Source organism: Ischnura elegans, chromosome 4 (genome assembly GCF_921293095.1).
Source record: "Ischnura elegans chromosome 4, ioIscEleg1.1, whole genome shotgun sequence".
In the NCBI taxonomy this organism is placed as follows: domain Eukaryota; kingdom Metazoa; phylum Arthropoda; class Insecta; order Odonata; family Coenagrionidae; genus Ischnura; species Ischnura elegans.
Genome location: NC_060249.1, coordinates 68,070,530 through 68,095,077, shown reverse-complemented (window position 1 = coordinate 68,095,077; position 24,548 = coordinate 68,070,530). Strand labels below are relative to the sequence as shown.

At 39.7% G+C, this 24,548-nt stretch overlaps 1 protein-coding gene across 2 annotated transcripts in view; it reads left to right on the top strand.

The window, feature by feature from the left end:
* The window catches only part of LOC124157633 (excitatory amino acid transporter), a 168,450-nt gene that overhangs the window by 67,168 nt on the left and 76,734 nt on the right, over positions 1-24,548 (top strand). Inside the window, exon 2 of one of the 2 annotated variants that reach the window (XM_046532533.1) lies at positions 15,174-15,395. In XM_046532533.1, coding sequence (XP_046388489.1) covers positions 15,191-15,395 — 205 coding nt within the window. In that variant the 5' untranslated portion in view covers positions 15,174-15,190. Of the gene's footprint in view, positions 1-13,328; positions 15,396-24,548 lie in introns of those variants that run through there. The other variant, XM_046532532.1, reaches the window with a different exon arrangement.

Sequence of the window (24,548 nt, the reverse complement as noted above, 5' to 3'; positions counted from 1 at the left end):
CACGCCTGCGGTCTAATTTCAATGACGGAGAACCATTTTTGCAAGGTCGTACACATAGCTCCAGCTCGTCCTAATCCTCCTTATCGATTCTAGTATGAGAGGAGATGCCATCACTCAGCAGTGAGAAACACCTATATATTCCCTTGATGAAGGCTTTGGGCATCAATTCTTCGCGACTCAGTGCATTTTCATCATCTTTCGTCCCCTGATATGGAATGTCCCTCATCGCTCGCCTCTATGGGGTTGCGGGCTGGGCTACAGCCACTCCCTGGAGTCGAGACATCACTCACCGCACGCCGATGTAATTAAAACGAAACAGCCACGGAGCATATTCATGAGGACTGAGTAAAATACGCGATTTAATTACTTCATTCAGTCTTTCAATCCGAAAGTTGGTTTGGGTAGGTGAGGGTAGAGTTCGGCCCAGACTAAGCGTGTGAAATTCAAACATTCAGAGTAAGGGAAAAATTTGCGTGTTTCCTTCCCGGGGTCCCCTCGATATTCGAGGATTTTCGTGAGGGTGTTTCCAGAGGCCTCACCCGGGTTATGAAATCGTGACCTTTCGGCTAGTATCAAAAACCTCTAAACTATATATTTTCTGCAATTTAAATTGACCGCCTGCGCACCAATACCAAGAGGTATCTTTCTATTGAGAATGGCAAAGAGGGTAGAAACGTTACTTGCATTTTTAGAGGTAAAAAGCAAAAACAAATATTGGCACTGAGTCTGATACAGAATGTAACGATTTCACAATGGACCTTGAGAAATAAGGACGAGGTGCTGGTCAAAGAGTGAGAGATACGGATATGGAGGAGAATAGAAACGGTGAGATGGACTATGAAAAGGAACGAGATGCGCCATGCAAACTGTTTGAGGTTAGTGCCAGGTTTTTCCATTCATTCAAGCTTATACTAGATACCTTCTCAAAGTCTGTGGAAGCTAAATGTGTGAGCTAAGTAATATGTATGCTCATGCGGACTAAACATTTTTATAGTACTTGTTGTAAAACATTCTAAATTAAAGTAGATTCTTTGCGACTTCGGACATATTTAATACGAGCCACAGGCTTCCATGCATGGCTATAGCAAAGAAAAATTTTCTTCGCCGCTGCTGTTGCTCAAAAAAGCTCCAAAGTATCTTGCTCACCTTGCATAGCATGATAAACGTTTTTACTCTTGCACATATATACTTTTGAACGTTCAAAATTCACAAAAATAGATAGAGAGGGAATTAAGGCCAAGAAAAGGCACGAATCAATGCATAGGCGTAGGAAATACAAGTATTTATTCACGCGCATTATAATCACACAGGTAGCTTATCGTACTCAATTTAATTACTTCGAAATGATCGAGTGTCGAAAATTAACAATTGACATAAATTCAATTTCATATTTTACACCAGCATATTAATATAGTACCTAAATACCGAACCTTAAAGGACTTTTATAAATGCCAGTTCTAACTTCGTTATAGCACTTCATTTTTATGTGTAAACGGCTGGAGTCCTAATACCCTCTGCCACATGGCTTTTAGGCGGCTTGCGGGGTAATCTGTAGATGTAGATACCACCATAAATTCGTTCCGTAGTACATATTTTACACGTCTGCAATGAATTTATTCCTTAAAAAAACAAGCGATCACGTGAGATCGCAACCCCTATAGATGTGGTCGTTCAAATACCACAAAATTTCACGATACATTGAGAATAATTTCCCAGAGTAAATACGAAAAAGAGGGATAATCGATCTCTATAAATGGGACCAAGATTGGAATGGCGAAATCCGATATCACGTGATGGCTCTGACGGTTTTGATCAACGGTGGTGTTTATTTTATGGTCGTTTCTTGTAATAGGAAATATTATCTGCATTAAATTAAATTATAAAAAAGGAAAAGTATCAGAATCGTAATAAAATCCATCCTAAAGTGTTTCATTGACTAACATTTTCCCATTTTTCGTGGTGTTAACTCAGTTACTGGTTTCAATGTTGGCCTAACTTTTGGCAACTTGATGGCCACTTTCAGCGCTTTTGTGCTTGTTTCTCATTGGAGAGTTCACATGACGACCTGACATCCATCATATGAAACCCTACCCCCTTTGTCTGCTGATTTGTAAGCTTCCGTTCTGTGTCCGCCTCTACAGGCCGTTTTACACGGGGCACGGAATTGCGCAGGTTAGAACTGCATTAGTTTCTAAAATGGCGTGGAATTTCGCGAATACATAAACGAAATTAGGATAGGGGCTATTTTGCCATCTAACGTCCAAGCATTCTCTCATGTGTTCTAGCAATTCACCGCTTTACACGTGGCAATTTTGACTGCGCCTTCGTACGTACGTCAGATAGCGCAATGACGTGCCCCGTGTACAGCGGCCTTAAGAGAAAGTTCCGGTGGGAAGTGGTCCTTACGATCTTTAAGGCACGCGCATTGAGGGCAGGAGAACAATATGTCACCATGGAAGTTCCCCTAACCACCGCATCATCCGAATCTGGACGATACGTGTCTTCTGGCAGATGGGATGGCGATAGGAAAGTCAAACAATCCAGGGTCAGACAAGGTCTTCAACCTCCCTTCATGGGACATCGGCTTCGCATCATCGTTTTTTTTAAGCCGGTCGATCGGTGCTCCAGGACTTTCTTTCGATGGTGGGAATAACATTATATGCCAAAAATATTCCACCGGAAGCATGAAATATAATTAAAGAAATCGATACAAATTAACTTAGGTGCCTCATTTCAGCACCAAGATACATGGCATTCAAACTCATCACTCTCATTTTTTTTAATTGGCAGTCTTGCTGTATGTGTAACACTATAAAAAAATACATAACAAGCTCTTGATTATTATTGTTGAACGGTGAAAAAACAGCGATTAAACGCCCATTGCGCGTTCCATAATGTACTATTATCAAATGATAATCGTGATAAATTATAACTTAGGCAAAAGGCGCAATATTTGTTGCCTACTGTGTATCCAACAACCACCAACAAATAGGACAGGCAAATAAATTTATTATTGAACAGAAGATCATTCGAAGTATTTCCGTATTTCCAGAAAATGATAAGAAGTTACAAGCATGCTTTATGCTTTCCAAATAATTCTTCGTGGTACTATTCCGCATGATTCTGATGGGTCGGACCTCAGGAAATTATAAAAAGAGCATCCATACTCCTTGTTGACAAACGCAAAACTAATTTGTAAGATGTGGAAATGGAGAACTGCTTTCGATAGATCCCAACCGCCATGACGGGTCGGCCTGAAAAGCTGTTTCCCACCGTCAAAAATGATTCGAGCATGCAGGCAATCGACCTTCTGAATCGAAGTGATAGATCATTGAATCGCAACAAGCTCTCTCCAATCGCAAATAGAGATATGGCGCTCCCTCTCAGTCGGACATGCAAACACTTCATTGGCTGTCGATTCTGGAGAGCGAGCGGTGCTTGAGATTCCATGCTCGCACGCGTAGTCTATAGTATATTTCACCCCGCGCTCACCAGGGAGTGCGTTATTCCTCCTGTTACATTTCTTTCCATCAGTGATCTAAATGAAAACTATTCCAGCGAATGATTAAATCAGAATATGAACATAACGACGAAAGCCATATAGCATCGCCACGTTACAAATTGCTAGAAAGATAAGGTAGACATTACAGCAACTTTCCAGCAAATTCCTAGACATTTCATTGAATTCCATTTTCGTTTTTTAAATCAGTCAATGAGAAAACAAAATAAAATTGACGAAATCCAGTTTTAAAATATGTATTTTACGAAGAAAGTGAGGCCAACCCGCGGACTTCGAAAAATGCGCGAAAATATATGAACTTATGCTAACGAATAAGGGAAGCTGCCATGCTAATTTGTTGTTTGAGGTCTTCAGCTTAAAAAGACTTCCGACCCTTGTTATTAGAAATAGGTTATTTATGTCACAAACTCTCATCAACCTCACTTTTAAATAATTGTAAGATTAATTTGACGCAGATCTAATTTTTGGGAGCTAAATTTTTCACCAATGCATTTTCTTCTCTCTCATATCCTCGATCACTTGCTCTATGAATTATACCTGTCTTTCTTTGCTATTCTAGATGATCACGCGGTCACCATTGCTAACGAAGCCAAACTATCAAAAGCGACACTCATTCTGAAAACTAAGAGAACTGGAGGATGATGATCAGTGTTATAGATTTTACCTGACTAAATACCAGTGGATAATGAGTTGTCTAAGCTGAGTAGCTTCATTACCAGTATGTAATCAGAGCAAAGAGAAAGTATCTACAATCCTAATATTTAATCAAACTTAATGGAGTGGATATTCGCTTACCATATACGCTTTGAAAAACGTATCACGCATAATTTTGGACTATGTCTTCTTTTTCGATTTATATACTAGGAGCTTTAATTCGTTTCGTCGCGGCACGAAAAGGATTTAATAACGAATCATCTATATATATCCATTAGAAGTAGTGCTCCTCAGAGAAGAAGTTCTCCTCATATATCACTATTAGGAAAAGCAAAAAAACGATGAAAGAAACAAATATCACGGAAAATTTCTGAGGAACGACTACCGGCTTATGGTACAAAGTCAATTAAGTCATTTAGTCTTAAAAATTTGTAACTTTTTCTTATAAGAATGGCTTCATTGCTGCGCGTACCCAGACTTTCACAAAATTACCAAAACTATTAGTATATATTTTAAGGTGTGCAATAAATAGCCTTAACTTGCAATCCGATATTTCACGTACGTCACGGGGTGTCGAAGGAAATGAAACATCTGAAAATAATGTAAAAGGCGAAATCGTGGTCGAAAATAATTAACACTGGAAGTGCATCTCGTATATCTGGTAATTTATGGTGATGACTCATCTCTATAGCATGACTCATCTTCACAATCTTTGGAATTTGGGTACACGTGCGATCAGCGGAAACTTGCACTGCATGAGATTAAAACAAAAGCCACGCATCAATAACCCCATCCATACATTTGACATATTGCATCCAATGGATGGATATCCAATATAGCAGAATCCAATGTCACTTCATTTGCAATAACGGGGTACTAACTAAAACACGGAACTCCGTTGAAGAAGGACGAATAAGCAATAGCTGAGAGTCTCATATGTTTCACCACGTGTTGATTCTGATGGAAACACACGGTTGAGATGCCTTTCATCCATGATTGACGATCTGCTTCAGTAGTTGGAGGGGCACCGCATCACTTTTCGCTCGCTGAACATTTTTAATAGTTTAAAGAAACCACGTATCTCAATACCTATCGCGTTTCAGACGAAGAAGATATGTGCGCACGGGAATCGGAATGTAACCTCGCACATAAGTAAAAACGCAAGTGTGCGCATACTTAGCCCGTCGGCGATAATATTAGGATTCATTTTCACCTTCTCATCCACCGATAAGGCTAACTAAATATTTAAATCAATAAATTTTATGCAAAAAAGCGAAAATGAATACGTTTACCTAATTTACATCCTGAAAGTAGCACTGCAGGAAACAAGTGACTTTGTACGCAGTCACGCGCACGGGTGCAAAGTTAAATACACCGAAGGATGAAGTTCGCCATGAAAAAATATTTGACTTAGCCGGGAATCGAACCCGGATCTCCCGATTGCCGGTCAGGCGTGCTACCAGTTACACCTGACCGGCAATCGGGAGATCCGGGTTCGATTCCCGGCTAAGTCAAATATTTTTTCATGGCGAACTTCATCCTTTGGTGTATTTAACTTTGCATCCTGAAAGTACTACAAAAATCTTTATTCCATTATGGTCGAAGTCTCAGCTGGCATGGCTCCGGCGTGAACTTCCTCGGACGAACTTTCAGGAAATACTTTCAGAATTATAAATCATAATGTCATTTTCTAGCATTTCGGCTTCTATTCAATAGCAATTAAATTGATTCTTCCCGACTTGATAATGTACTGGTTGGAATCACCGAGTGAACGAATAATAGTACATAGATTCATAAAAGTTTTTGAAAAAACGAATTTAAGTGGAAACTCTGAATAAAATCCTGTATACTTCCTCCTAGCTATATTAATCATATGTAGAATTCTTACAGTGACAGAATATTTTAGAGAATTAAAATGCTTAGTTAATGCTTAGATTAATCGAAGCCCAGAAAAATATGCATTTGCCTTACTTGCAGGACAAACTCCATAGCAAATTCCGCACAAAACATCATATATCCCTGCTTTGGTGAAAACACTAAAGAGTGTCGGACATGGCCGAAAAACAAATCATAATATTTTACCCAGGTTATTTTGCGTAAATACTCGGGCCACGCGTAAATTTAAAAAATAAATTGACATAAAACGAGCATAGACGTGGAATTGGCTCATGACTACGGAGAAACTAACTGCTAACGCGTAAGTCGAGTCAATCACCGTGGTACTCCCCGATTAGGTACTTCCGCAACTCGAGCCCCAACTGAAAGTTTAAAGAAAAAAATGGCGGAAGACTTGAGTCCTGGCTTCTGAAATTTAACTCTGAGACGTCGAAACACTTTCGGTTCTTATCCAGTACCCGGAGATACTAAATAAATGATAAAAATATGTTTAGGTGAATAAACATTTCCAAGTATACTTACTGTAATGGAGAGGGGAATACCAACAAACTCGTAGGCTACGTTAAAAATCCATTACAAAAATACTCTTAACCAGACACTCCCATAATAAATAATAAAGAAAAAAAACGTTTTATGAATGGAAATTAATAAAAATAGCAATAGCTAAATAGAAAATAAAGTAAATGAATATTCAAGGAATCCTTATTTACGCAGGCGAAAATCATCACATTAAACAGAGATAATAAAAACACCCGACGCAGAGAAGGTTTTTTAAAAAAAAATATAAGGATATAATCATATTGTGTGTTTGTGCATACTTCTCTTAGCCATTTCAATAATAAGCCGTTGATTTTGGACAGAATAAGCTTAGAGTGGCGAGGAAACGCTTCATTAAAAAAATGTCGGAACTAAGCTTCGGCACAGCTGAGCTTATTGGAGAAAAATACCAACAGGACGAGGTAGATAGGAGCAAAGGAAAAAACAGAATTACATAAAAGTGATGACAATTAATTAAGAACTAGGTTGTGTACACTGTACGTTCTTCCTCTAGTTCTTCATCTCAACCTCAATAAAACAAAAAATGAAAGACCAGGGACCCACTAGGAAAAGAACAGACGAATTCCTTAGATAAAAAGTATACATCTAACCCTGCTACCGAGTCTAGTAACGAATGATTATTTAGCAAAGGATGACGTCATATGAAAAATATATCAGATAAGAAGACGGAAAATAAAAATGCCAATACCTTACGGGGAAGGTAACAGAGGAAAACAACTAAATGCCCATGTTGATAATTATTTTCGTAACTATTCCGCAAGTCGCGAATTGCGTCGAACATTTCCCATTCAGGAAATGTGAAAATATAAAAGGCGATGAGTGACATAGTAAAATAATAAATATCAAAACTAAATGAATTGACAACATTTCAAGATCAGCAGGAATGAGCATACAGCGAAATAGATAAGCTTACATTTTTACTTTCAATCTTCCATAGGGCGGAGAAATTCAAAGACGAAAGATGAACGAGAGGAACAGCTCAGGGAAGTATTAAATGACAAATAAATTCAAAAAAACCATCCTTGCCATAGTTAAAATCAATCTTTATCACACATAACGAGGAAACCCAAATATCCCACCCAAATTTACTTTTTAAATAACATGCTATTTTCATTTTTTCAGAATATTTTTATCCTTTGTCCCATTGCTAAAATTCGCGATCACTGAAATCCTTGTATCCTCTAATTCTGTTTATAATGCCTTATATTTGCACTGTTAACAACCAATCAAACGAGAAGTCTTGGAAAAGTATTTTGAACAGTTAAAGGATTCAATTAGATTGCCAGTAAAATATGTAATGCCGAAATTTTTCCGTTGATGCATGTTACAGTACGTATTTAAGCTTTTTGGAGTTTGTACAAAATGGTATTGAAATCAGATCCCTTAAGCAACGAGGATTCGGGCTATAAACCTTCCTTGTGCCATCTCTAGAGACTGAAAATCTAATTATTAATCCGAAATTATAGTCTCTATAAAAATAATGTCATAGGATAAATAAAAACATTGCTATTAATCTACTACCATACATCAGTTTATATTTGTTTCTGTCAAATAAAAATAATTAAATACTTTAATGTTTAATTTTGAATTACCAAATATTATCATTATATTTTATCAGGTTCCTTTAAAGTGCAGCGCTCGTGACAAAAATACCTTTCAAACAATCACATCCCTGCACAATCAGAATCGTTCTCCAGCCATGCTACTCACTATAATATAAAATAAAAAGCATGCCATCTTCATCCATTAAACGAATTATCAAAGTTGTGCCAAGCAAAAACATTACACAATGGGAAAAATACATAAAAAGACAAACGTGGGAAAAAAGAGAGCGGGATCGTGGAGTCTGGGGTGACTGATTGGACCTAGCTCCTGCCCTCCCGACGGCTGTGGGCGAAGGGGGCAGTCGGGGGGAAGGGAGGGTGATGGTGGGACCTTGACGAAGGGCAAGTTGCGGTGGGTCGCGGCGGCGTGGTATTTCTCGGCCGAGACGCAGGCGCCACAAACCCCGTACCGCTCTCCCCCGCGAGCCCAGGTTCAGGCCCGCCAGGGTGGAGGATATTGGCGAGGCATGGAGAGGGATGAAAGGGAGCGGGGGTGCGTAGAAAGGGGTTGCAAAAAAATAATGCTCCCGAACGAAGGGGTGTGTACGTAGAGACGGGCTTTCTCGTAGCCGGGATGATAGGAGGAGAGAAGGGGCTTTTCCCAACTCCTCCATCAATGTCCCCGACGGCAACAGGGGGGATGTCCCCCGTCGCTTCACGTTACGAATTATGTGATCGCATCCGATGACCCGGACACCGAGATATATGTCACATAGCGATGAATGCTCAAGGTAGGAAAATATCTTCGCGAGGCAAGCAGAGAAAAGGAAATTTTTCAAAATCGATCGAATCCGACATCTGATGCCGGTTGTAGCATCTGAATAAAAGTTCTTTTATGAATTTGTTTGGTGTATTGATGGGGTTGCGTTTGAAGATACACAACTTATGCATGTTGTATTGCCAATGCTTTGTTTTGGATTATAGGAAGGGATTGCTGAAAAGAGAAAAGACATGTAAGGCTAATTTTTTGGACTATTTAAAGTTTTAAACTAAAAATTTCTCTTTTATCAGTAAGAATTAGCTGAGCCTATTATTATTAATGTTTTAAAGATAATTACACGTGGTCAACCTCACTTAGATAAATAAGCATTTAATTTTCTCTCGCTAAAACATTTCTGGGGATGTAAATATGAATCCGAGCCTACGGCGCTATGACGCCAAATTTCTGTAACGACCTGTCACGCACTGCGGTTTATTATTATTTACTTATACAACTTCAAGTATACCGTAAAGGCTATAGGGACTTTGAGGAGGTTGCGCCTCAAAAGGGTAGATCGAGGGGATACCTTTCTATTCGATCTAACCCGAGCATAAAAACAGGAGAGCCCACGACAGACGGGCACCAAATAATTAATAAAATGACCGCAGACGATTCTTAACCCACCCCTCCAGGATGCGTCTCACCAGATTCCTTGTAGATGAGATTTAATTGTCATTACCTAGAAACCTATCTGAGAGAGTTAATAAGAATACTAAACAGCTAGAACGTTCCGCGCACAAAATTCTATTATTATTTTCTCATAAGATTTAGGCTTGATATATAATTAATATCTTCATCTTATTTTGACAAAAACATTTGATAATTATAAATTACCCACTACATTTAGGTGAGCACAGAACAACCGATTATATATTTTGTATTTAAATGTTAAACTGGTTTCTGGAACATGAAACGACAAAAATTGATCAATTTTAGGATTAGATACATCATGTATATTCTCGATGCCAAACAAATACTAAACTATGTCAACATTTGGCATCAACATTACTTAAAATTTTTCACAAATAAACATATCAGGAATTAATGGAAGTTGGAGAACTGTATATAATATATGTCTTTCTGAAAATTTCCTTGACCTGCTATAATGTACGGATCCAACGACAATTCGTTCTAGTGACGGTGAGGGATTTCTACTTGAATAAAAAATCTTAAATAAATATATTTGTACGGCTCACTATGAGTAAAATAAATGCAGATTAAAATTAAGATACAAATAAGGTTTTGGCGGAACACTGATATAATGCTTAACGTATCACAGGAAACGGTAAAATACCACTCTCTTTTGAAGAAGCAGCTATTTCGTAGTTCTTAAGCACACTGGCGCTACTCATATATACTCAATAATTACCCAGGGAATCGCTTGAACAGAGAAGGCCAGACGGAAAACTAGTTTGATGAGGTGAATGAACCTAATACAGCTTTTGGCAATTGTGCAGTAGCATACTCTCCAACTGCAAACGCGCACTTTATGCGGCAGTCGAATGACCTATATCTTCACTTCACGCACCGTCAAATGGGCAGAAAAGATTCTAGGCAATAGACTTGTTGGCACGAATGTAAAAATAAGTCTTATTTTACTGTGCCCTTCAATGAAAATGCAGTGTATGCACGATAGGTGTATTTCAGTAGTAATCCCCTCGACTTGCGTAACGGACGCTATCTTAAGAAATTGACACGATCGAGATAGGCATTCTATTGCAATTTGAATTTACCCAAATTAATGAAATTTCGTAGGGAATAAAAGAAATAACAAGGGTATATCTAAAGTGGATGAAAAAAATAACCAATAAAACTTTCCAGAGTAAAATGCGGATTTAAGTGTAAAATTTAAAGAAATTTTATTTAAATTTATTCTAATTTCACCCAACTGATGACCGTATTTTTTCTCAGGAAATGTGAATGCACCTCTGAGTCACTTCATAGTTTGTGTTTTTCATACTAATGCTAGAATTTATTACCACTGCCTTCTTAAATAACTAAAATCTCGATGTCAATCAATAAGATTGAAAATGTAGTAATGGAGGAGCTAAAATGTGGTTCAAATGGTTCAAAACTTCTCCTAGACTTAATATTTTAACTTTTTCTAAGCAAGAGCTGCTTCTGGGAGAAATTGCATTTCAAGACTTCTCATTTTAAAATTTGAAAATTTTCCACTTAATCATAATTATTGCGGCGGATACATGTTTCACCATTAAACTCACAGCATAAAAGAACACGTAGTTCAAATCTTTCCTGGTTAGAGCTGAACATATATACATTTTTTATGTTACTTAGAAGCAACATTGGGTTCTAATAGGTTAAGCCAAAAATCGTTAATAGAAAGAGAAGCTCTCAGATACATGATTAATTTATACATTTCAGCTGTATAAGAACAAATCCAAATATAAAATCACCAAATATCCATTCCCATTATATTCATTTTTTATGCTGCTAAGAAAAACAAACCACAAATTTTCTCAAAATGGAGATGAATTAAGAAACTGATTTTTGGCATAGCAAAAAACCGATTGCAAAATTGTTACAAGCACGATAGTTAAAGTTTAAACTTTTCTAAAAACTGGTCTTCAAATATCTTATTTCTGTGATAATCGATGGATAATTTGGACGTGTTACAAACGATAGCATTTATACTACTGTAGACTGTAGGGAAATGATAAGAAAATTCTCCCACTGATTTCCACATGCAAATTTATTTTGACCACAGTCTCCATGCAGCCAGGCATTATCTAATCACAGACGTTGTGAATGCTCACAGTTAACTAATTTAACACTTAATGGCGCCACAATCGGTCAAAATAAATTCACATGTGGCCTCTATTAAATTCGATTGATGATCGCTGAAGATTATTTAGATGCGGCCATTTGACATAATTTGATAGAAGCTTGAATAAACGAAGGATAATGAGCCTCCGCAGGAGAAAAACAATTAATTCAAAGTATTTTGGAATGAACAAGAACCTTGATTACCGATGGGAGAGAATTTGAAAACTAACTCTTACTTGAAAAATCGTATATGGTAAAGGCGAGAGATAGATAAGGTACGATAAGGATGAAGATTAAATTGCGTTTTATTTCTAAATACGATAAACAAATTAGGCTGTAAACATGCATGGTAATTCATAAAAAAATAAAAGTCTAAAATCTTTCTTTGAACTTGGCCTAAGAAAAATCTCATAAATGACGGGAGTTAGGCCTATATAGAGAGATTTCAACTTGGATAAGTTCAGGGTAGTCAGTCAATTGTAAATTCACCAGATTCACTCAATATTCAGCAATTTATTTCAAAAATGACGCTTACAACAACTACAACCAACAGATGTGTTAATTAAATTTGTTGTAGGTAAGAATTTTCAACTTAAGAGAGATTTGTATTGAAGAAAGGGAAATCAAAACCTTTTCCTCCCAAAGTCTTCCTCAGGACAGTGGGGTATGCAAATCTCGTGAAATTTGTTTGGCAGATGTGGATGTATTTAAAATTGGATGCGGTCAGGATAGTAGTGCAAAGGAGGGAAATAAAACGCTGTCATCAAAGTTAATTGGCGCGGGAATAATGGGTATTATAACAAGTTAGGTTATGATTGAAAATGGGGTCATAAAAAGGTGCCATCAACGTGAATTGGCACTGGGAAGACGGGGTCCGGCCTCGATTCTCGATAGGGTACCGCCTGACTACTTGAGGAGAGGAGTGTGGAAGGAGGCTTAGGCAAGTAAGTTGAAGGGTGCGAGTGGAGGTAAATTTTATGTTAGTTTACAGCAGTACAAAAAATATTGCTGTTTCTAAAGGAAGCTAAACAAAGCTGAATGTGCACCTATAATAATCATTCTGTGAACCTGCGCTATGCAAAATCTCGGATTCAAAAATCAAAAACAGGACGTGATTTAGGGCAATGATGAGAGATTAAAACTTGGATAAGGTCAGGGTAGAGTTGAAAAGGGGGTCATAAAAAGGTGCCATCAACGTGAATTGGCCCTGGGAAGACGGGGCCCGGCCTCGATTCCCGATAGGGTTCCCCCTACCGACTTGAGGAGAGGAGTGTGGGAGGACTTAGGCGAGGGAGGGGAAGGGTGTGAGAGAAGGAGGGAGGAGGAGTGAGGGGAGGGGGAGAGAGAGGCGGAGGTAGCCGAGCTTTGGGGCGATCAATATTGTGGCGGGAACGAGAGAGACATGGAAAGACATAAAGAGAGGAGTGTGTGTGGATGGGGAGGGTGCGGGAGAGAGAGAGGTGATTGAGGGGGAGGGAGTCTGGGGCCGGCGAGAGAGGAGAGCAGCGCGCTCGCTAGCTGGCGAGGCCTGAAAAACCCCGCCGACGTTTCGCGAAGTCCTTGTCTCTCCACGAGGCTAAGGGCGCGCACCACGAGGGAACAGCCGCCACCGGACAGCCCTCGGGAGACACGCGTGTGCGCAAATAAAAGACGCAAAAGGAGACTGATTTCGCCGATTTTCCTCCCGCGGACCGTTTTTGTGGGTGGGGTTCTGGAGGAGGAGAAGCGCCGTGCCCGGAGGAGGGCTCGTGTTTTCACCACCACGTCGAGGCCAGGGTCGCGCTCCGGGACAGCACGTGGGAAGCAGACCCCACGAACGCACTACTCCGCCTTTTGCAGTGCGAAATGAGAGCGTAGCTTTTGGACGTGAAATAATTAGAACATTTATTACGTGTGTTTCTAGGGGTTATCGTCCCGAAGTGAAAACCTGACAGTAGGGTGGTGCTCGTACTGATCGTGGAGCGCAAGATCTAGTACAAATCTGAAATACTGACCCGAAAGATAGGCAGACCTAGGAGGTAGGTTGCAGCTGAGAGCGGAATTCCTCGAAGAAGAGGTACTGCAAGAGCATACGCTCGTCATTCATTCTAGCGAAGCATCGACCTATTAGAATTCTGAAGCCTACCCCGAAATTCAGACGGATCAAGAAGGTAGATAATCCTTGCGTGTGGACATTCAGGAAGAAAATGTACTTCCCAAGAGAAGTTATGCAGCCCTTCACGCGGAAAATTCACGTGAAATTCGTATAGAGGAGGGGGAGGCCGAACTTGGTCAGCACGTGGGCGGCGACTTTTTTACCTAAGCATCCCCATCCTCTTCAACCTCTTCTAGCGTCATATAGAACACAGGCAAAAACGTACAAAGACGTAAGGAAGGTGACCACACACAAACGAACACATACAAGGGTACACGCTCCTCCCCAAGACTACCTTACCCCCCTCCTCGGTGTTGGGGGGTGGTGGCTCTTGGATACGAACGTGGAATCCCCCTCAATCTTCCCCACATTTTTCAAAAACACCGCACCTCAGGAGAAGTAAGAAGTAGGGTGTACCCCCGCGAGTGTGGAAAAAGAGAGAGAGAGCGAAGACAAGAAGGGGGAGGGAGGAGGAATAGAGAGCGAGGGACTGGGAGAAGGATAGAGAGACGACAACAAGCAGCCCCACGTACCTACCCCACCGCCCCGAACCACCGCCACAAGGAGTCGATTCTAGAGGCGAGGAGACAGGAGTCGCACCGTTCGCGCCGGTCCGTGAAGACATTCCACCACGCTCTCCCCGCATGCATACTTTCGAGGAAAAGGATTAGTTTGGACGCTTGCGAGGAGGAATACTTTGCCGTGAGGAAAAGAGAAGTCAACCTTTTCTTTCACACCTCTTCTCCGATAGGAGGAATAAGACGCGGTGGAGAGCATTTTGAGCTAGCAGCGGGCCATTTTGACTACGTTTTTTAATACATTTTTTCGGTCTGGTACCACCCAGCTCAGATATTCTTCACGGAACATCATATTTCCGACTCACAAACAGCTATAATATCACCTTTAAGCAATCCATAATCCGTCTACCTGGACGGCTCGTTCTTTAAGGAGACACGAATGTTACCGGCTTCGATCCTAGAGAAGTGGGCAGGGAGACCATTTTGAGGTGACTTTTTTAGGGCTCCTCACATCTCAGGTTAGGGTAGAACCTCAAGGCAGGCCAGAAAGGCAAGATACTTCAGGGGAGGGGGGGAGAGACCTTTGAGAGGCGTTCGTAGACGTGATCGAGGGGACTTTAACAGTTCTCTTCCGTCACCCCGTTTCGACCACAAAGAGGACCCAAGACCGCCAAGACGGTTCTCTTTCCGCATAAGGCAGTGGTTGCCCTCGCCGCCCTGATGGCAAAATCCCTCCGCCTTCCAGGCAACATCTTCTCGAGGATGGCCGAGGGGGGCAGTCCAGGTGACGCGGGCGGGGGCGGCGGGGGCAGTGCCAACAGCTCCTCGGACACGGCGGCGATGACCGGCGAGGGCAGCGGTGGTCGCAGGGGCATCCCCGTCAACACGAGGCGGATCCGGGCGTGGATGGTGGAGAACGCCCTCTTCATCGTCACGCTGTCCGGAGTGTTCTTTGGGGTCATCTTCGGTGAGTGTACGACGCCATTTCATTCAGAAGCCTTTCACAAACCCCACCCCTTCCTACCGCAAAGCCCTAAACTCCTCCGCCCTCCCCCCTCGCTTCCCTCCCTACCACGTCCACAAAAGGCTCTCAATGGTATTCCAAAGAGTTCTGGTGTAAAATCCCATTGGTTTGACAATTCTCTGCATGCAATCAAGTTAGTTCCATGATTTAAAGTGGCCTCTATCAGTCATTTTATTCATGACACATTTACACAATTATCCCAAAATGTTCGTGTGCTATATTACTAATGCCTTTATTTCCCACCTGCAGACAAGATAGTTTTTTTGTAATTTCAAAATCAAACTTTGGATAAGGTAAAGCCTCACTTCAATAACTCATGTGTCAAGCCAATGGGTAAAAATAGCAACTAGCATGTTATGTTAGCCATTGTTTCTTTTAAGATGAATTTTGACTTTTATCACAGAGTCTTGCACAGAAAATGACTTATGTTTGTAAATTGATCGTTGTCTATTATTTGGTCTTGAAAAGCCTATAAAATATTTCGTGGTATTAATATTGAACACTGAAAGATGATGATTTCCATGCAATGCCATCTAACTCGGAGGCTAATCATTAGAATTAAAACGCAATTAAAATGGCAGTATTAAACCAGTAATGAGGCAGTCTTTCCGTATAGAGACTATTATGATCAATTATGGGGACAGGTGGATTTTATCAGTTAAATATTAGCAATTGGATTTCGTTGCATGTAATCCAACTGTAACAGCAGACTATCTGTAATTAAAATGGTCTCTCAGTTATCCTAACACAATTTCCCATTCCTGTCATTATCTTTTACATCTTGCCGAAATATTTCTCCCTCAAAAATACCTGGATAAAAATGCAATCGTAAAAAAATAGTACAAATTACTGATAATGTCATACCATAAAGTAGGGGCTATTTTATTCTGCCAAAATAATGCTCCAATTAAATAGGCTCCCCAAAGTTAGTTCTAATGATATGGCCCCATTTCCAAAAGTTATTCAGTAACTCAGACAGGCATTTCCTTCCCGCATTGCATGCTTAGGAACACAGACAGCAGCCTCTGATCGGCAGAAGGTGGCACATGTATGCAGCTAAATTCTTGACGATTTCATCGATTGAATGAAGTCATCATCGCTTGAAGTTTAATGATATATGTAGGTGGTGGCTGCGTTTTTCTTCAAATCTGAGCTCTTGATGCACATGCGCATGACAATTTGGGCATACTCAAGAAAAATTATGTTTAGTCATTCAAAAATCAATAGTCCACCGGGTCTATCTCAGTCCCGCGTGCAATCTCACTCGAGCAATTCCATGAGTTGGGAGTAGTCCTGAGAAGGAATGCACTCGCGTGCAGAGCTAAAGGAATGGCATCAGATAATGGCGCATTCCTTGACAAATTACTGGAATATATAAGGTGACCCACCTGTAAGTCATAAGTAAGGATGAAGGTGACGATTTTCATTCGGCCAAGATTGTTTTAATGAGTTTTTAATACGCATTATGAGATTTTAAATAAACAGTACGGAGTAAACTTACAATATTTCTATTCATGAAATATGCGTAGTTCCTGATTTTCGAATTGCCTGAATTTGATTTTCTGGGTGGTCAGGAGATAACATCTGACTGCGAGGGGAAGAATTTAGTACGATAAGTGGCAGTTAAAAAAGAAGATCCTGTTCAAGAATCACATCGTCCAAGAACTAAAAGGATTTAGAATATAAAAGTCACTGAAGTAAATCCTTTTACTCACTTGGGGAATTTAATCAGATTCATTTCATACATAAAATTGTCCCAATTCGCATACTTATTCCAATAACAACATATTCAAAAATTTCACCGTGAATGTAATAGCATTGCTTAGGAAGGTATTAAATTCAAATGATTCTTAATATTAGAGAGTATTCCAAGAATTTAAGTTTACAATCTTAAACAATTTTGAAAAAATGCAGAGGGAGATGACAGGAACAGGATGAATGTGAAGGTATGATGCTACCATTACTGCCTCTTACCCCTCCGGAACGCACTAAAATGAACGTTGCCAGCTATTTCCTCTAACTCTCCGCGCTGCACAGGGAGGGACAGTTCTGGTCCTGAAGGCTGTGTTCTATCTATGGACAACCACTTTATCTGGCAGTGACATCGAGCAATCGATGTTCACACCGTGCACTGCACTAACAAGGCTCTACGTATGAGGACAGAGTTGCAATGCGTTGGGGAGGACGTGAACGGAAAGAGATTGTACCATTGGACAAATATAATTAGTCGAAGATATAATAATTATCTTCATTTAAATACACTATTATTTTTCAAGAATACTTAAAAAATACATTTCTATAGTGATTAATATAGCTTGAGAAATCAATAATTTTATATTAATTATAAAGAACTAATAGAAGCAACTAAAACCAAGAGCCCAAGTCAAAGAAAACACATGTTGAGCATGAGCACGCTTGAAAATTCTAGATAATCGAAGTGAACTGGTAATTACTTTTATGCGGAAAATAGAACCGTTTCGTAGACATCCCATGAAAATGCATAAGCCATGCATATTTATTATCGATATAACCTTAGAATATATAGGAAAGCCTTCGTGTGACACATTCTGCGGAGAAGTTAAAATAAAGTTCCCACAGAAAACGTCTATCGATGAAATAAGTCGAAGAAAATATTTTACGGCTTACCGCAACTCGGTCCCTACAACTCTGCATCTGGGAAGTAAACAGCGTAGATCATCACAAGAGAAAACACTCCATTTAGTTTAGCTCCTATAGTTTTTTTTATGCATTCACTGAAATTATATGTTTGAGGTAGAAATCAAATACATACAGTTTTCTATTTTATTATCTACATAGTGTTTCTAGGTCATAACTTTCCGAGGTACTGCAATTTACAAAAAGATCTATGCCAACAAAGATAGGTAACTATCCTGACTCATATTTTGATTAAAGTTTACTCTAATTTAGATGAGGAATTATAATCCACCAGTGCAACATTTCCGCTCCAGATTTTTTTCATGAAAACGTCTTCTTCACGTTATTTCCTTCATTTTCTATACCCACATCGAATGCAAATTTTTTTCGCTCAAATTTAGACGAAAACAGGGCACTCTATATATTCTACAAAATAGGGAAGTGTTCCGGAGACAATCTTTCTTCCGTAAAGGGGAGACGCAGAGAAAAATTAATATCATAGAGCTAGGAAAGCATGAGTTAGAAATATACATATAATGACTTATTCAACCCCATCGGTACGAATCATTATCGCCTAGGGTAGACTTCCAAGTCTAATATTCTTCCCAAGTAGAAGTCCAATATTGGTTACGAGGACCTCTCATGTTACCACTAACAAGACAAGCAGCTAAGATGGGTGTTTGAGAGCAGTATTTAGCAAGAACTTAACGGACTCTTATTAGCTTTGCATCATTTTCATTAGATTAGAGAGAACAAACAACATTAATACGTTATTTTAATACATAGCATTTTCCCACAAGCAGGTGTAATTACCTAATTCGTCAAGAAAGACGGGCCAGCAAAAGGAAAACGTGAACATCTCGTAGGGCTGCAAACGAACAGTAATTTCTTCATCCTGACGAACCCTTGAATAAAAATGCAGCTCGGGGGCGTGACGACCTTCGGAGTGGCGTAGCCCCTGAATGGAATAATTAAGCCCTCGTTCGCACGAGAATCACCCTTGAATGTTACTATTGGGGATGGGTCTTAACGAATACCCTTATTTGACGGAGAGAAAAAAGGACACCTACCCAGTCTGATTTTCTTTTCAACCCCCGCAATCCTCTTCCCTGAGTAACCTTCCTTTCTTCCTCCCACCTCCCCTCCCCCTTGGATGCGAGATTCGTGTGATGCATACCATGTTAGGAAAAATACGGAGTAGTAAACACGATCAGAATACACGAAAGCTTATCGGTAATAACGTTGAAAAATTCATTAATATCCACGTTAGTTGAGAAAAAGCTGGTGTATAAATTCTACACCTTAATTCTCATACTAAGCAACCAAGATAATCACACTTAAAGCCATTATCAGGGTAATAACAAAAATTAGTGATGAAGGATTATATAAAGGGTACAAACCTTGGGCGTCTGATCGGGAAATAAAATTGTGGAATGAATTTTTGTTTAATCATTAAAAAAATATATTTCTTTTTATATGCGCGCTCATATTCCTTGGTAGGATCAAGGTTTTCAGACTTCCTTTCATAGATGTACTGAGTCATTCCTGAATACTGTTCAACAGTCTATGTTTAAACTGTGTACACTATGTATATCACCACATTGCGGCATCAAGTTTTGGACTTTCAAATAGTTATTTGTACACGAGACTGTATAGAGTAGGAGGGCGTATGGTTTCTTCAAAGGCGATTCCATAAGATAAAGAAACGCGTAAATATATACGTTGCACTATTTTCTAAAAACTTAACGGAGAAAAAGCATGGCGTGTCATTTAGTATACAATAATTATTTGCACTTGCTAAGCCAAACTTTATCTCCCTTATGATCATGATATCGTTTGCAAAATGAGTTTAGTATTTAATTCACTAAATAAGGCTATTTTCATTGAAGAGCTACCGCTTTCAATGGGGAGGGCGTCTACTAATTGCGTGATGCATTAATTATCATATTATGGACCGGTGCATAATAATCATTCCCTCACCAAAGAGGTGCGGCTTATGTCAATTCTGTATGTAGGAAGGGTTGATCACTAACCCTATGATTTTTTTCATAAAAACTAGAAATTCTATAACGAGACTTATAAAGAAAAAACAGGGGCACGTTACAGTTACAACGCATTAATGTTAAATGAACTAGAGAGGTTAATGAGGAGGATAAAATACACATGATACTCCAAAAGACCTAACCCCTGGCACCAGGAGACTCTTCGTGACTTCTCACGAGCACCATCTCCCATTCGTCGCCTTATATGATTAATGGACGTTCCTTTGGGTAGTTAGAAGGATTTTATCCAAAGAGATGATCTTTTCCTACTCTTCTACCAGTCTTTAGTCGTCGATAGCCCTGACACTTTTGAGCATCACATCTCCTTTCACATGACCTTAACTATCAATCCAATCCTTATAATAATATAGAACTTAACCTTTGATTCCTGCTTAGAAGTGATCCGATCCGATAATCTCTTCCTTCTCAAGCCTCCCTAGTGGTTAAGTCTTTTTATAACATAGCACTCACTGTTCTTCCTAAACCCTATGGCCTTAAAATTTTGGAAACCCCCGTCTGGCAAAAGAGGATCCACTCTTCAAGGAAGAAGGTGGAACTGTTGCATTCATTTTTCATTTTAGTTGCGCAGCAATCAAGGCCATGTTATTCTACCCACAACTCTAAGGTAATATCAAATCATGGAATATTTTGAAATGAATACATGTTTCCTAAAAATTCTGGTGAGATAATTTTCATGTTCCCGTTACTTCACGTAAAGCTCTCGGTACTTCCAAATGAATTTTTTATTGCTAGGCCATAATTTGCTGTTCTTTCTCTGACCGGTGTAAACATGAGTATGGCAAATACCTTTCTAAATGACCGAAAATCAGGGAAAATAATATAAACGACCTTTCTAACATTGTGAATAAGTTACTTTTGAGTTTTCCTTCGTCATTGATTGAAAATGGCCAACGTTTCTTCTCCTCTGCCAAAGACCCCGCCAGGGCTACTCAATAATAAAGTAATAATTTAAGCATCTAATACTTCATATAGTTCAATGATCATCCGAACAGCCTACCGTGGAAGATGGGACTTCTTAGTCTCAACCTCGCCCCAAGAAAGGCATTTTATTATTATTATTATTATTATTATTATTCCTTCTATGTCACTAATCGGTGATAATAACAGTCTATTTCGTCCCAGCCGTTCGCACGAAGGCCAAGGGTACTATAGGGCCGATAAACACGTCCACAGTTGGGAAAGGGTTTACATCTACCGTCCAATCCTGAGGGATTTCCAACCACCATGTTCGAAGTTCACGAGAGACAATTTGCCTCGGGGTTCTTTCACCAGGGTTTTTCCGCCGCCCGCACGAGGTCGCCCTCAGGATTTCTTTCAGGTCATGAATCAAGATTTAGATGAGGATCCACACTCCCTTTCCAAACGACCCCATTCCTCCACCCGCCCGCTCTCGGGGCGACGGAATTTTCACCCTCGCTTCATACTTATCTCCTTATTCAAGATATCCCTCCCCCATCATCATACCCCTTCCCACCCTGCCTTCGCCTACGTCATCCAACACGTCTTCAAACGGACTTCTTTTCTCCACTATGGTCAAATAAAAAATGTCTCTCATACATGAATCCCGCCTTACTGAAAATCCTAACTTATACCAATTGCAATTTACATTGATTTCCTTCTAGCCGCTAAATGTGTGAGTTTAGTACATCATTCGCGTGGGCTGGATAAATACCCAGACCTTCGTATACCAATAAGTGGGTCTTTAGCGTTGGTCAGGGTGATACCTAAAATTAGGGCATATATATTATCTAATAAAATTTATAACTACAAGAATTATATACAATAAGAAAAGTTTATATTGATTAAATAGCAATTTTAAGAGACGATAGAATATTTTATAACGGAATGTTTCTACTTAGCTATAACTTACACTGCCGCTTTTAAATGATATCCATCTATATAGAATTCCTCACGCCACCCACCATGGTTTTTAACCTCTCTTCACTTCAAGTAAGGGTTAAAGTTAATAACGAATAATGGCCATCGTGAAGTTTATTCATATGAATTTATCATATTTCCTGTGGTAGGAATCAAGAGTTACAAAAATTCGAGTATTTTCCATTTCAACGAATAAATTTCAAACACCATCTGTACCCTTCACCAGTAACTCACCGTCCCTTAAATCTCCGTAAGTATCGCCTTCATAGCCTCAAAGCCACCCATTAACTTCAAGCCCTCTCATTACCCAACCCGGGTCTATAGTTCAAAGCTTGCCACTTTGAAAATAAAAGTAAAAAAATTCTTCCTTCAAGCAGTAAATAAGACTCTCATCCTGGAATATAAATATAGCATATCCTTCCTCTCACCAAGCCTTAGGCCTAACCTCTCACGCCCCAAATCCCTACTTCACCTTTTGTAGGTCATTATTTTCTGTAAAAACGAAATTGCTATTTTTCTATGGAGCTTCGACTTTTTTCGGCCTAATAAATACATTTTACTCCTAAATCATTTGTAATAGCTCAATAATTGCATGAAATCATTGGTAATGCTTCAGCTTTTTAATGATACTGCCCAAAAAAAAGAACTGTCAAAATAACAACCACATGAGGACCTTGTTCGTCACATAAATAGTCGACATGGAAAGATATCGGCTATAAAACCGTGTGATCTGTGAGGATTGGAAATTAGTTTTCTCTAGTGAAGACATTTTCAACGAAATTTTCATCATTTTCAGTACCCTAGAATTTTCGGTAACCTCAAAGATTAGCTCTCAAAGCATCATTTAAAATTCCCATTGCAAGACACCATCAATTTGACAACTGACGAATGGTGGATCTTCTGGATGGCTCTTGTTAGTAATTCATTCATGGCGCCGAATTTTATACCCCTATTGGGGTCTCCACATCATCTTCCTGAACGTGACTACCCGCCAAAAACAACGGTCCCAAACATTCTGAACAGTGCCTCGGCTTCTAGATAATGAACTTAAATTACCACGATACGGCACCGTAGGTGTAATTGAATAAAAATCCCCCTAATATAAGGTGTTGGGAAATGGGAGCGCAGAAGTCCTGCATTTCGTACTCCAGCGGCCTCGTGCGGTCTGAACTGGTTCTCAGCCAGTCACCCACTTTCCCATCTAGGGAGATTGAGCATAATGTTATCGGGTACACTAGACAATAGCCCGGCGCCTAGACAAATAGATGGCCGGCTCGTTAAGCGCGGGCGTATGTTTTGTACCAGAATAGATTCAAAGAAAGAATAAATACATTGGTAAAAGTAGTTACGAGCATAAAAATAGTGGTAGAACATTTTTGTACCTATTTCAACGCAGTCACAATAGAAGTATCCCATCCCTAAAAGATAGATGAAACTCAAAATCATATGATGACTAACTTATTCAAGCTAACGATCTGTTATCATTCCTTTAAAGGGCATAAGGATGCACGAATTAGCGTGATAAAATATGGCGGCGAAGTATGACATTTTCCTCTTCTACTGATACTACTGAAAGCTACTGACATACACATGCTTTTTGAATCCTCTAATTCCAGTCTAATTCGTCAGCTCTTCTTTCCGTAATAAATTGTAATTATTTTTACTCACATTGAGTTTTCATAAATTAATGAGGAGATCTAAAGAGGTGAGTTTGAATTAGGAGATTTGAATAGGTAGAAATGGTATGGTAAAATATTGGTCCAAAAATTAAAATTTTTTCTTGTATAGTCATGTTCAGTTTGCCTTGAACCACCAGTATTACTCACGTACTAAAGACGCTGCGCAAGCGTGACACGAAACAATTAACATACAGCCATGTCCTGAATGGGCTCCTCTGGTGTAAATATAAACGATGTGACGTCATAGTTTCGTGTTGGTGTTTAGACCATTTTCCTCAACGGTAAAGTATAATGGGGGCATATTTGTTCACGTACATATTCGAAGTTACGTAGCCTATTTGCGTGACGTCAACACCACAGGAATCCATATCTTACACCCATTACAAACATAGTGTACTGATGGCACAGCCATTTATTCTTGGATCTCCGACCCAAACATCTCCCGATGATTGCCACATCTGCCTGCCCACTAGTTTTCCAGCTGTTCGTCCCTTCTTCTGTTTCATGTTCTTTCGCTTAATTAATCTCCTCCCTCCTCGACATATCTGCGTCACTCGCATCTTTTGCCAATGCGAAAGAACATCCCTATTTCCGCCCCTTATTCCGTGCCCCGCCATCGCTCCGCATTCTACACAGCCATTCAAACTTTCGCTCAGTGTTTTAATCATCCTTCCGTCGCCTCATTCTCTTGTAGCCCTTGTTTTCATTCTCTTTTTCGCTTTCCTCAGCCAAACTCCCCTTCCATTTTTAAACAGGTCCCTTTCTCTGTCAAACCATTCGCTCCCATTAGCACATCTCCCGGGATGGGAAGTAGCTGATTA